This window comes from Odontesthes bonariensis, chromosome 8 (assembly GCF_027942865.1).
Source record: "Odontesthes bonariensis isolate fOdoBon6 chromosome 8, fOdoBon6.hap1, whole genome shotgun sequence".
NCBI lineage: Eukaryota > Metazoa > Chordata > Actinopteri > Atheriniformes > Atherinopsidae > Odontesthes > Odontesthes bonariensis.
The window spans coordinates 7,197,294-7,212,025 of NC_134513.1; the positions used below are offsets into that span (position 1 = coordinate 7,197,294).

Genomic DNA, 14,732 nt, shown 5'->3' on the forward strand with positions numbered 1-14,732 from the left:
ATTTTCTATACCCGCTCAGTCCCATTCAGGACAGGCAGTGTTGTCCGCATGCTCAGCAACTTGTGCAGCATTCATCTTTGCACAATCCGCTCCAGGGGCTCCAGAGCACAGAACCAGCTTTTAATCTTCCTTTCAATTATTTATTATGAATGTGTTGTAATAAATGTGGGTCTTTACCTTTAAATAAGGTTAAGGATGTCAGAACCTTAGAACAACCACACAGACAAGGGCAATGTACAAAAGGAGGACAACTCCATGTGTTTTATGAACTTGTAAACTAATAAAGCTTGTCCTCCTTTTGTATATTGCCCTTGTCTGTGTGGTTGTTCTAAGGTTCTGACATCCTTAACCTTATTCAAAGGTAAAGACACACATTTATTACAGTATTAATGCTAAGGAAATTAAGTCAAGTTTAACGTAACATTCTTTACAGATGCTGTTAAGTTCCGCATTAAATAAAAATTGTGTGTTTCATTTTGGGAAATGCTGTTTGATGTGTATCAGACATCAGGTTAACCGATACCTGTCTGCACTGACACCTGACACCTCAGGTGCGTCTTTAGCCCCGCCCTCCTCACCGCCTGGAGCCTGGCTGACCCACCAGCGTGCGGGACAACAAAGCAAGACGGACTTTTAATCCAGAAACAGTGTTTGATACGTTCAATGAGGAAAACGACGAACTCTCGGCGTGTTTGTGTTGGCTCACAATGGATGATGCGTTTGCAAAGTCGTCTCTCGACGCGCTGGGCTCCCTCGAGCTGAATGACACCAGTCTGGCTATTCCGGCCGCGGGATCCTCAGCGACAGACGAGCTCGGCAGCCGGAGCCTCCGTGTTCAGAGGCAAGTTCATCTCACGCTATCACGGAAGTCACAGAAGAAACTTTCAAATGGTAATGTTTGTTTTGAAGTTTTCCTACAAGACTAATTCTGTACACGTTAGAATTTGTAACATCGTTGGGCAGAACCAGTTAGATCTGTCCTAATGTTCCCATCTTTAAGGGATCAATTGTCTGTACAGACGGATAATTATGAGGGTGCTACACTGGAGATCAAAGACATACAAACCTCATACTGGTTAGTTTCTGAACAGGCAATTATCCAATGTTGCACTGGGAATAATAATAATAATAATAATAATAATATTTAAATCTTTATATTGTGACCCTCTTGCTTGTGCGGTGGTCGGCAAGCTGGAGCCACTTCTTCAGATTTAGAGATTCTGTGATTTGGCCCCACAGTCCAGAGGATTGGTATGTTGGAGGTCTATAACTGGGATTATTTGATTGAATACTGGCACTTTGGGCTTTTTTTTGTGCGTGGAATGCATACTACATAGTTGTGCCCAGCACTTGTCCAACAGGTTTCTGTGGTTTCATGCATTTGTATAAAGGCAGATTAAAATGACTGAGGATTTAGGCACGGCAAATCTTCATGTTTAAGAAGCACATATTTGTTGTTATTTGTTTCATATTGAGGAAATCAATTGTTATATATACTTTATATCATATGTTACTTAAGTCTAATTTGTCACTAATAAACAAAGAAGTTTTTTTCTGTGTGATTTGTCCTATTTCCAGTTTTTTCCTCATCTGTTAGTCTCATACAAATGATTAATGTGACATTTGGTTAACAGGTTCCAAAGACTCTTGCAGCGCTGGGAGTGAGTGCTGTTCTCTCTCTGCGCTGCAGTAACTTGGATGGGAAACAAACTCGTGACACCTTGCCTTGTGTTAAGCGAAAGGCGGTGTTAAACGGTGCAATTAAAATCAGATTTCTTGGACATTTTTCATTTAAAGGTGGAGTCCATTTAAAGACGTATACAATGAGGAGCTTGGATGATGGGATTTCATCAGACACAAAGGTAAAGCACCCTTTTACAACTTTATTCATGCATACACCAACACACACAAGAAATGAAGAGAAATGTGAAACCCTCACATATACTGGCTGTAATTCATATTCTTACTAAAAGTGATCTGAGGTTTACATCGTACCTTTTCATTTTAAGTATGAGCTACTTAGATTTGTAGCTTCCCATCGTTCTAAACTTTACATGTTGTACTCAATTATTTGAATTTAGCCAAATGGGAGGATCTGAGGATCCTCCAAGTCCATCAGATCAATCACTACATTTTTTATCTTTCGCTCCACATTAAACAGTCAATCTCTGGTGACTGTTTGAAAAGAGTGAAGGATTCGTGGAGCCTTGAAACTGACAAAATACAATTGATAATGTCTGAATTTAGATATAAAATATGTTGAAATATGTTTTTTCATACCTACTAATCAGTTGAAAAAAAGAAAATCTTAGAGGTTAAAGGAAAAGTTGGGAATAAAGCTTTTTCTTTTTTTGATACTACTCTGTTGTAACTTAATCAACATTACTAATCATCCTTCAGTTTAATTTTGCGTAAACGATATGTATACGTGCACAGTCCGGTTTCCTGAAAAGTTGGAATGCTGTGAACAAATGAAGGCGTAAAAGAACGAATGCAAGATTTGATAAATGCCTTTGATGAATGGAAATCCACATAATATATCACGTCTCTTTCGTAAAAGAGTTGAGGGGCTTATTTTATCTGCTCAGTTCTAAACAGTATCCACGTCATCCTAATGAGCTTTTAAACACTTAATTAATGTGCAACACCTACTTAAAACTGTAATAGCGCTTGAATTTGAAGTCCTACCGTTAGGAGAAAGAGCAAAAAGCACAGATCACGGGCGCCGGTTAGCTCAACTGGTTGAGCAGGTGAAGCTCTTGGAGGCAGCCGTCCCTGGTTCGAGTCCCAGCTCGGTGCCCTTAGCTCCGTGTCCTGCCCCTTAATCTGCCCTCATTTCCTGTTCAGCAACTTTCCAATAAAATGCAACTCGTGCTGAAAAAAAGCAACACTGTTCAATCGTGCAGTTTTTGTTTATTTCTTCTCAGGTAATTGGATCAAATTTCTCCAGCCGCTCCTTCTCAGGTAGCCTTATGCAGAGACCATCCAGAAGGGACCAAGTGTCTCCGCCACCAATCCCAGAGCTGTCTCACACTCGTTTTGACCACAGCACGTATCGTCATATGATGCGCACCGCCCCACGACCTGGACATTCACATGCAGTTGGAACTCTGCAGGACTACTCACACGGACCTGTCTTCTCAGAGTGGACATCTTCCTCCACGCCTGTGAAATTCAACCGCAGTCGGTCAATTAGGCCGATGCCAGGACCGCAGTCTGTGTTTGCAGCTGCAACGCTTCACCAAAACTCTGGGGACGGCTTCACTTTGCGTTACAGGCAAAATAGTGTCTACCCGGGGAAACACACTGTACAGGGACACAATAATATGATGTTTAAATCTACCCAGCCTGATGGAGCCTTGTCCTGGCCTTCTCTGGTAAGGGGGGGCGGATACAGGTCCCAGAGAAGTCCCCTAAAAAGGCCCCAGCTTTCATACTCACACACTGTTAACAATGCAGAGGCTAACGTTGGGAAGCAGGCCGAGGCGGAACTCGCCATGCAGCAGACGCAGATTGTCAAAAAAGAGTAAGATCTATGTTTACTTTGTATATCTATTCAGTACATCCCGGCAATGTCCTTATCCAGGCCATGCACTGTATGAATAATTTGTGTCCTCTGACATAGGCCGTCAGGGAGCAAGATGACGCTGCAGAGGGCAGTGAACCTTTTGAAGCATGATGATGAAGAAAAGCTGATCATTGCAGCCAAATACATACAAGATCAATGTCTCCACAATGCTGAGGATAAAAAGATGGTATGTTTAGTCACATACATTATTTGGGATGATTTTACAATGATTTAAAATGGAGCTTGTCAAAATAAAAGCTCTAAAACTATACTTTTACGGAGAAAATGAAAACAGTTGCCCATTTTTCAGTCTTTGACCTGTCAGTCAGTAATCCACTTTGGTTTTAGATGTACAATCTGCATGGGATTGAAACACTCCTTAGACTTCTGGAGAATGAGAATGAGGAGGTGCAGCGTGCCGCTGCTGGGGCCCTGCGGAATGTCGTCTACCAGAACGATGACAATAAGGTGGAGGTGAAGGACAAGGGCGGTTTGGCTCTCATTTCGAGTGCACTGGCCGACAGTCGAGACATGGAGACAAGACGCCAGCTTACAGGTCTGTTGTTTGTTTTTTGGCTTGTGACCATGCTGCAACACTATATTACTACAATAGCCCAACAAGGACAAATCAAACACTGGCTCCAGAGCAGCATCTCTCATTTTTCATACCTGCTGTTTTTTATTTTGTTGTAATCTGCAATTTATGTTGCTAATGTCACTGACAAGCTGGAGGTTGAGAAAGGCACAATGTTAAAGATAAAACAGTCTTTCAACATTTTAAGCAAGCCCAGTGTATAATCTCTCCTTTGCTCAATTTTAGAAGAAGCACCAGACCTTATCTTTAAGGTTGTCAGAAATGTGACTTATTCACAATGACAAGGTAAAGGCCAGGTGATGCAAATTTCAAAGCTTCATAAATACTGACTTCTTAAAGTTCCTCTAAGTGTGACTCCTCTAAGCACTGGCACAGCACTCTAAAAGTTGATATGAGTGATAACCACAAGGCAGAAAGCTCCAGGAAGATAGCCTTTTCAGGCAGCCTCTCTCTCAGTTTGTGATGTAATCGGGAAGTTGGTGTTAATAGGAAATCTAAAGGTAAAGTTGAGGTTGTGAAGGACTGTTAGAAAAGCAAATATTTAGCTCAAACTGGTTCAAGGTGGCTTGCTACACTTGCACAAATATGACCATAGAGGGATCAGAGGAATCCCTTTCTTCCTTCATCATCAGTGTCAGACGTTTATAGATTAATACCTAAACCAGCATGATTCATTTTGCAAACAAGTACTGTGGACCAATGAATCATGCATCTTCATCCACAAAGTTAGATAACAGTAGACTGGGGAAGCAGACTTCATACATACTTTAAAAAAAGCTTAAAATGAAAAGGAAAATGATCTTAAACCTTACAGTCCTGCAACCTAAGCCTCATTGAAATTCTGGATCTGAAAAAGTTATAATTTGAAAGAGCAGAGCATCCCAGACAGGACAAGAATCCCACAGAACAATTAGCCTTTAACTGGAAGATGTGGTGAGGATGCCTTTAACATAAACTGAAAGTATTTCAGGTGGCTTCAAACTGCATTTTCAAGCTGTCAGACAATGCCAAACGGTAAGTGAGCAATAATGAGGAGTTCTAAACTTTTCTTTAAACCAGTTAATCTTCTGATGTACTTGCTGATCTTTTCAGTAACAGAATATTGAAACCAGATGTTTGCATTCCACTGTATGGGATCAGGTTAGGCAGATTCTGATTTCTATGAATTCTATTTCTATCTCAATCCCAGGTCTGTTGTGGAACCTCTCCTCACACAACGTTTTGAAGGAGTTTTTCTGCGAGACCTTACGTGTGCTCACCAAGTATGTGCTGGTGCCCAGCTCCGGCCTGTCAGAGGGCGAGAACCCGAAAGACGAGCTGCTTGCTGATGCTGATTCTTTCTATAACACTACCGGCTGCCTGAGGTAGAAATGTTTTTACTATATTTTGTGAGCTTCTTGCAGGGTATGTTATTACACGAGAGTAAATTTGGTTGATATCAGATAACGAGCTTTCGATAATTTCCATAAAGCTACATCCATTGTAAACAGGAAGGAAAATGGGATTTCCCTGATTTCTGTCATCTGCATCTGCCTCAAAAATCACACTTGATGATGATCGCAGATCTGAGTTTGTTATTGTTTGTAAGCTTGTTTTCTGTAAGTTTAGAAGGTACTCTACATGGTACTGATATAATCCTTCCACTTTAGCCTTCTGGTACACAAAACAGAAAATACACACCTTACTTCTGTGGAATGATAATCATTACTGTGTTAAATTGCTTGAAAAGAATTTTATTGAGTCAGTTGTTTAGACGTGCATCATGTCTGTGTTTAGAAAAGCAGGAAATATCAGTAGTACTGCTCCCTTGGCAACTAAAGCCGGATGAGAAGAGTGAAAGACTGAATTATTCAGCACGCTCTCTTGGCCCTCAGTTCACTCCGCTGAACTGCAATCGTTATGTCCTCGCTGGCCCAGAGTTATCAAGTTCTCCTTATCATGTTCTGAAACCTTTTGAGCTCCCGACGGATGAAAAAATTCCCGTTCCTCTTGTGTTTCATCACTGCACAAAGAGCCACTTGTGTGGATTTGGAATGGAGACTGTGTTTATTTTCCTGCAGAAGTCTGTGAAATCGTCTTTCATTGAAAAGAAAAAATCGACATTTAAAAGCGTGCATGAATTCGCTTGTGCTGTTATGGGTTAGGGTTAGGGTAGGGTTAGTAGGCTTTACTGTTGGGTGATGATACAGACCTGAGGTCCGTTTCACGTAGCAGGTTTAGTGAAAACTCTGAGTAGGTTAACCCTGAAATGAGGGAAACCCTGAGTTTTCCGTTTCACAAAGGGAGGTAACTCAACCCCGACAAAGAGGGGTAACTCTAGCCTGTTTCACAAAGAGAGGTAACTTAACCTCACGGTCAGTTACCGTAGTAACAGACTCTCTGAACCTAACCTGGTCGGGACCAGGTTTTATTCAAGAAACCTCGAGTTTCTTTCTGTCTCCGCCCTCTTTCAGCCACACACGCCATTTGATTTCCTCATTCATTCAGTCAGCAGAGCGAGTTCTTCTACTTCTAGAAGTCCATTAGGCACAGTAGGAGGCGACTTTTTTCACGAACATGTCCTTTTGACAACAATCCCGTGGATGAAGGTGCAGCATTATTGCGCAGAGAAATAAATATTCGTCGGAGATGGTTATCAGACCGCGCATAGATTTTTGCATTTACAGACAATTATCTTTTTGAGCGGCACCATCAGAATGTGTTGGGACAAAAGAAAAAAAAGACATAAAAGACAAATAAATATTTGTATGAATAGGCTTAAAAAAGACATATATAGGCCTATTATATTTTATAAAGGCACTCGTGTCTTGGGGGTGGATTCCCTCAGCCACTGCCCTCCCGTTACAGGTGGCGGTGCTGGGCACCACCTGTTTTACGGGCATCTGCCTTCTTTCTGTTGGCTCAGTAGAAGTCTGTGTTAGTTTAAATAGGCTTAATTATTTAACAGAACATGATGTAGATGATGACTCTAAATTGTCCTTCAGAGTGACTGTGAGTGTGTATGTTGTTTGTCTTGTTTGTTTCTATGTGGCCCTATGATGGACTGGCGGCCTGTCCAGGGTGTACCCCGCCTCTTGCCCATTGACCGCTGGGATAGGCTCCAGCCCCCCCGCGACCCGACTGACGGATTCAGCGGTGTATAGATAATGGATGGATGGATGATATAGATGAGAAGACATAGTTTATGTGTGTGAAAACAGCATTATGTTGGGAATAAAATAACTGCACAGTCAAATAGCCACTTAATATTTACTTTACAGTGTAAAACATGATCAAAATTAGGTACCTCCATGCCGAGGTCTCACCTGTTTGAACAATGTTTTTATATTTCATCTTAAACTGCTGCCAAGTGCGCTTCTCCCCCGCGGGATTGAATGGGCTACCATTCAAGCAGTTTCCCTGTAATATTATTGTGATTGCAAAGGACTACATTTAAACTTACACTTTTGCTGCTGCAGCGGTGTTGCACTTATTTCTAAAAACGTGTTGAAACTCGCCGTATGAGCGCATTAAGATTTCCAATTCGAGGTTGGTGAAAAACGTTGCCCCTCCTCTTCCCCGTTGCCAAGGTGACTCGTCGAATCGGGGCTCCATTGATGCTGGCTTTTTAAAGTTGTGGTGCACGCGCTAAACTCAAGGTGAACCTACTCAGAGTTGATTAACCTCACTCAAATCAGCGTTTCTGGAACCGAAAACTCAGAGTTTTCTATCTCAGAGTAGATCAACTCAGAGATCAGGAATAGACTCAGAGTTGGTTGAACCTGCTACGTGAAACGGACCCCTGGAAAGCTCTATAAAGATAATAGCACACACACACACGTCACACTACAATGATTTTGATTGTGTTTGGCTGCAGGAATTTGAGCTCTGCTGGCCCAAACGTCAGGAGAGCGATGAGGGAGTGTGAGAATCTCATTGACTCTCTGGTTTACTACATACGCGGAACCATAGCCAACTACGAGACTGATGACAAGGTAAAGTGTAAGTGATAACGTTTGAGAGTAAATGTTTGTCTTCCCGGACTCTTGCATAGCAGTTAAAATCCTCACTGTGTTGCCACAAGTCACAGGTAGGAATTTCTGGTTCAGCTCCTTTTGTTTATTTTCTTAATCAGATATTCTAAGAAAAAGATGCACGCTCCATTTCAAAACGGATTACAAATGCTCAAATGTTTATCTTTATTTCTTTTAAAGTCCACAGAGAACTGTGTCGGCATACTGCGCAACCTGGCTTTTGAGGTTGAGCCCGAGTATCTGCAGCAGCACAGCCAGCGTCTCAGCGAACCTCAGCAAAACCTGGCTTCCGAGCCGTCGACTCTCGGCTGTTTTCCTTATCACAGTGCCAAGATCAAAAAGGTAATCCCTTTGTCAAAGTAATCCACTCTGGCAATGCAAAACATTTGGGAGGGATGTTCTTAGACCATCCATAAAAAGCTTCCTCTTACATTACGTTGATGGAGTGAAAAATTCAAATTAGTGGTTATACTGCTGCTTACCGTGGTGCCTCTGTGTCTGCTGTTAATGTTAGCAAGTCAACACAACGAAGCACAGATATTTTGACATCTCAAACACGAAACTTGAGTTGACAAAATCACCATTACATTTTTTTAGTTTGATGTTAATCTTCTGCTGTAACAGCCACTTTTTTTCTGCTTATCACGAGAGTTTTTTGTGCTGGGATTTGGTCCCATTAGGTCCCGTAAACCCATAAAAATGCTCAGTTAAGCAAAAATATGTCAACCCTATGTAAAGCAGACTGAGCCAGTCCAACAGATCTGCTTGGGTATGTTATGGCAAAAGGAGGTCAAGAAATTTACTCCTATCATTATAGCCCCATGAAAATTTTGTGTTAAACCCAAGGTCATGAGTGATGGTGTTTGATGAGGCATAGTCTACACACAGTCTATGTTCAGATTCCTCAAAATGTTCTACTAAATTGAGGTTTTCCTCACAAAGTGAGAATGTTACCAGAACAGTTCCATTTACAATATTGTGACTCAGCAAAACACATGCTTGTAAATGCTCTGGCTCTTTCTCAGGATCCGAATCACGAGCCCCACCTGTTGGAGGAGAAGCCTAACCCACGGGGGATAGAGTGGCTGTGGAGCCCCATCTCCATCAGGATGTTCCTGTCGGTGATGGCCCGCAGCAAGCGTCACTTAACGCAGGAGGCGGCCATCGAGGCGCTGCAGAACATCACAGCTGGAAACGGAGAAGTAAGAAATGGCAGAGCACAGTTCTTTGGACCGTTTCATCAATTCAGAATGTGAGACATGAAGATGCAACTTAGCAGCACATTGATGGGGTTGTTTGTCAGATTTATTTAGAACTTTGACTGTGCTGGTTATTGTGGGTCAGTGGCTGTTGTGGAAGAGCTTTTTAACTATCAGTTACTTTGTAGTGAGATGAAAGTTAAATCTGCAGGATGTTAATCAAGGCATGTAAAGTACTAAAGAAGCCAATAGCATATGGGGAAAATTAAGGATATATAATATATATATATACCATTTTTAAAATTCATACATTGATACAAAAAGAAGAACTGGAAGCAAATACAGGCATTTTAAATAGCAAAGAGCAAATATTCTATTATTTTTAACCTAAATTGTTGGCTGTTTATTTGTGCTTCGGTATTTCTTTAGCATGTACATGCATTCACAGAAGAATTTTCAAATGGCAAACAAGCACTTATTTTTTGATGTACTTGATCATTTCAGCCCCGTTATGCATCAGCATACCTAGTTGCTGTCATGTGTTTTACTCGTAAACCAAAATGCGTCATTTTTCTCCGACCTCATAGATGAGCAGAGCCGTCGCCCTCACCATTGTTCAGCGGGAAAATGGACTCATGCATCTCAAGAAAGTTTTAGAGGGGGACAATGGTCAGGTGAAGACACCGGCCATATGTCTGATAAGAAACCTCTCTCGCTACCAGGAACTTCACCCTGCCATTGGTAACTTCACATTTAAAATGTTATATTTCGTCTTAAATCTGACCGCAGACGATACGTTTCTAACTGCACTCAGTCAACAGATCTTTTATGGGATTCCTTTCCTCCTGCAGGGAACCATGTGTTGTCAAGCGTGGTGCAGATGCTGTTTAATGACAACAGTGGGTCCAACCTGCACAATGAGGTGACAGCTTTGCTTTTTATCCTGATCAACCTGAGTGTGACTGACGTGAATCCCATCAAAGCCATCATCAGCCACAAAGCTCTACCAAAAATCGTCAATATCAGCAATGCAGACAAAGGGTTAGTCAGCGCTCACCTCATCGCTCCTCATGCAAGGCTCTGATTTCTTACAAATCATTTTCTTACTAAATCTTACTGGTATTAGTAATATTCAGTGTCTGCATTTGTATTGAATCTTCAGTTCGAGGAGGATTCAGTTGAGAAGCATCTCAAACTTTTGATATGATGTTACCTTTATCTACTCCAAGTAAAAGTACTTCATTTAAGATCTGACCCCAGTAAAAACAGAACCATTATAATCAATCTTTACTAAGAAGTAATGATGCGGAAAAAGGCAACAAGTGACCTAATTTCAACTTTTTTTATCTTCCAGTGGCGGACTAAACAGAGCCAGTCAGGCAGCAAGTGTTCTGCTGTACACAATGTGGAAGCACAGTGATCTCCATCAGGCCTTCAAGAGGGTGAGTCACTTCACACGTCACTCTTTACCAAGTTTCTCTTAAAAAGATAGTGACGCTGTATGTCTGGGTTTCCTCTGTCAACAAATGCGTGCTTGTGTTTTCCTTGCATGCAGACAGCCTAGGAGACCTTTATCAGACTCTCTTCATGTGTTCTTTCACAATATTTGAGAATGAAAAAACATTTATCACTTGGAATAAATTCGCTAATTTTCTTAATTAATCTTTTATATGAAGATGAAGCAATTAGCTGATTCTTGTTTTTGTACAACAACCAATTCCAGAAATGTTGGGACGCTGTGTAAAATGTAAATAAAAACAGAATGCAGGTCTCATAAACCAAATAAACATATAGAATGTGTGAGACATGATTTTATGTAATGAAAAATGTTAGCTCATTAATTGTGATGACAGCAACACAAATGTTTGGATGGGGCAACTAAAGGTCAGAAAAGAAAGTGGTACCAAAAACACTCAACTGGAGGAACATGTCGCAACTAATTAGGTTAATTTGCAACTGATGAGTAACATGACTGGGCATAAGAAGAACCTTTTAGAGAGGCAGAGTCTCTCAGAAGTAACGATGGACTGATGTTCCGCAATCTGGAAAAAATATGTCTACAAATTGTGGAGTGATTTCAGAATAATGTTCCTTTTACTATTCCAACATCTGGTACATAAAGGGATCATGAGATTTAGAGAATCTGGAGACATCTCTGTGTGCAAGGGACATGACTGAAAGCCAGTATGGGATGCCTGCAATGTTCAGGCAGCAATGCATTGAAAACAGTGGAGAAAATCACTGCATGGGCTCAGGAACACTGCCAGAAATCATTTCTGTCAACACAGTTCCTCGTGCCATCCACAGACGCAGGTTAAAGCTCGATCACGCAAAGAAGAGGCCGTATGTGAACATGTCTTCTCTGGGCCAAAGCTTTTTGAAATGGACTGAGGCAAAGTGGAAAACTTTTCTGTGATCAGTTCAATCAAAATTTGAAATCCTTTTTGGAAATCATGGCCATCACGTCCTCTGAACTACTGGGAGCAGAGGGACAGTCCAGCTTGTTATCAGCACTAATTTCAGAAGCCTGAATCTCTGATGATATGGGGGTCCGGTCCATTAGTGCCTATGGAACTGTTAACTTGCACATCTGGAAAGACACTATTAATGCTGAAAGGTAGATACAGGTTTCAGAGCAACATATGCTCCCATCCAGATGATGTCTTTTTCAGGGAAGGCCCTTGCATAATTCAGCAATTCAATGATAAACCAAATACTGCATCTTTTACAACTGCATGGCTTCATAGAAGAAGAAGTGCCTTTCACCAAATTCACACATTTTGTGCATCTTGAAACACAAAATACAACAAAGAAGACCCAAGACTGTAAATCCTATATCAGACAACAATGGAACAACAATCCTCTCCCAAAGGTCCAGCAACTGGTCTCCGCAGTTCTCAGATATTTACAGGCCGTTGTTAAAAGAAGACGGGATGCTACACAGTGGGAAACATGGACCTCTCCCAACTTTTTTAAATCATGGTGCTGCCTTCAAGTTCTATATGAGCAAACATTTTTCATTAAATAGCAAATGTCTTATTTTCAAAATTCAACATGTTTTATATTTTCTGTTTTCAATAAAATATTGGCTCATATGATTTGGAAATCATTGCATTCTGTTTTTATTTAGATTTTTCATTTAATTTTCAATTGGGGTTGTATTACAAACGTTTGTACATAGATTCGATAGTGATGCAGGTTACTTTATGAGTTTTTGTCTGATGGCTAGTAAATTTATATTTTGTTATTTCAGTCTATTGCAGATGTTATGTATGACAGCTGTTGCTGTCATATGGTATGAGGTTATGTCATTTATTCATTCATTTGTTTTTGGAGTAGTTCAGTCTGTGAGCAGGACTGACTCAGCAATTTTTACTTATTCAATTAACTAATGTATTTATCTTTGACCTGCTTGAAATTTGCCTACCACTAGGGGGCACTAAAATTCCAAATCCAATAAAAATAGCCTTTTCACGTGTCTAATAATAGTCTGATCAACACTTTTCTCTCCCAACAGTGTTCCTTCAAGAAATCCGATTTCATCAACGAAAGGACAACAAAGGCTGTAAATGAGTTTCAGAAACAGAGAAACCGTTTAACAGTATAACAGCAAAAAAAAATTGTTTTCACAACACATTTTCACTCCCAACTTGTGGCATATTGATGCTTGGTCAAGAGCCCTTCGTGTCAGTTTTCAACACATGGAGCACCCCTTTATCATTGCACAGGGAGCTGATCTCCAGCTGCGTATTGCTTGTTGTCCTTCTGCTGTGAAAGGTTGACACACCAGCTGCACCAATAGTTCATGACAACAGGAAAAACCTAAGCTGATGATGCTATGAGTTGAGCGGAGATGGATAGCTACCCTACTCTTCAGCATGATACTCGTGTTTGAATCCAGCCTTGAGAGAAAGTCCTGATTTTGACCTCCTTCACTGTACAGATTTGTTACCCATTAAAAGTACTTGTTTAAGTTTGGAAGCTGAAATATATTTTGTCATGGAAAATTGGCATTTTCTACATTGCCGTGGCAACACGTCCTGCAACTGATATGTTACCAGCTTGGCAAACCCTGTACGTCTTAAAGTGACATTTTGGGGGCACCCTTTGTGTTTAAAACCAGCGCAGTGAGCTCCTGACCAAGCGTCCGTGCGTGCCACCGGGTTGGTTTTCCTTTTATGGATCATCTTCATCATTCATAGTGACAGTTTTTTCTTTTTTGTAATAGTACACACAAAATATTGAGAATTGGACTTCTTCTTCAGTATGTTTCTTTCTTTTTGTTTAAGGACAATTGTTTAGTTTCAATTACATGAAATGAGTGGAAGGTTTTATGGAAACAGAAATGAACTGATGAGCCAACAAACACTTATTATCTCCTGGGACCTTTACTTGTAGCACTTCTGTTGATGTCCCTAATGTTATACATCAAATAGTCAGACAGTAGAATGTAGAAGTTTTAGACAACTTATTGATAATTTCCCCAATGACTGTAGTGGCAGCTCCGCAGTGGATGACAGCAAGTGTTTTTAAGCGCTTCAGGTGATGCAGTCAGTGGAAACATTTGGCTATCCACAGTAACAAAGTTGGAATGAATGAGAGCAGCATTAATAATTTGAGGTACCAAATGCAGTGGCAGATAAAATGATGTGAAATGAAATTTTAAAGTGTAATGTTAAAAAAGAAGGAGTTGTTTCCAGACGTGAACAGTTTTGAATGAACTTTATTGTTTATTATGTTGTAAAACTTTATTTAGAGATGTCAGGAGCTTACAAAACTGCAGAAAGAGAAATAAATAGTAAGATAAATGTCAAACTGATTTTTCCTGGTAATGACTGCAACATACTTGACATGGTTGAAAGGTTCAGTCATTGTTTGGCAATACTGAGTGACGAGTAACTACACAGTGTAATAAGTAGCAGACAGGATTTCCCCTGATACATTTCTGTAAATTAATCTTAACTGAGAAAAAGTTGGCTTTGTCGTCAAAATCAGAAACGGATAAAGTTAAAATTATTTTGTTTAAACTTTGAAAGGTTTTTTTGTATTTATTGGTCGAAACTTGCAGTGTGTAAATTTTGTTTAAAATCCCATTGAAAGATTTCCAAATCATTTTTAAATAAAGTGTGGACACAGTGTCTGTGCTGATCCAAAATCTGTGGCTTCTGTGTTTGTTTGTCAGGCCTCTGAGTGAGTTTTAGTCCAAGAAGGAGTTTTAACCTTGTAGGTCCTGGCAAGGCGAGCTGCACTGCGGTACAGCTAAAGTGGGGGAGGAGCTGTGAGGATGAGTGCCAATGAGCAAGTACCTCTAGGGCAAGAATTTAAGGTCAGGACAGTGAGGAGACAGCCGGTCACTG

General features: G+C 40.7%; 1 protein-coding gene across 2 annotated transcripts; it reads left to right on the plus strand.

The window, feature by feature from the left end:
- The first annotated feature begins 402 nt into the window (after positions 1–402).
- On the plus strand, positions 403–14,511 carry pkp2 (plakophilin 2). 2 transcript variants are annotated; one of them, XM_075471492.1, is made up of 13 exons: positions 403–891; positions 1,798–1,862; positions 2,928–3,526; positions 3,626–3,755; positions 3,917–4,124; positions 5,353–5,527; positions 8,020–8,137; positions 8,357–8,518; positions 9,202–9,378; positions 9,963–10,116; positions 10,227–10,416; positions 10,730–10,817; positions 12,893–14,511. In XM_075471492.1, the coding sequence occupies exons 1-13, from the start codon at positions 708–710 to the stop codon at positions 12,980–12,982; spliced, it is 2,340 nt and encodes a 779-aa protein (XP_075327607.1). In that variant the 5' UTR covers positions 403–707; the 3' UTR covers positions 12,983–14,511. The 2 variants fall into 2 exon arrangements, with proteins under 2 accessions (XP_075327607.1, XP_075327608.1); XM_075471493.1 differs by having other exon boundaries at positions 403–841.
- The last annotated feature ends 221 nt before the right edge of the window (positions 14,512–14,732 follow it).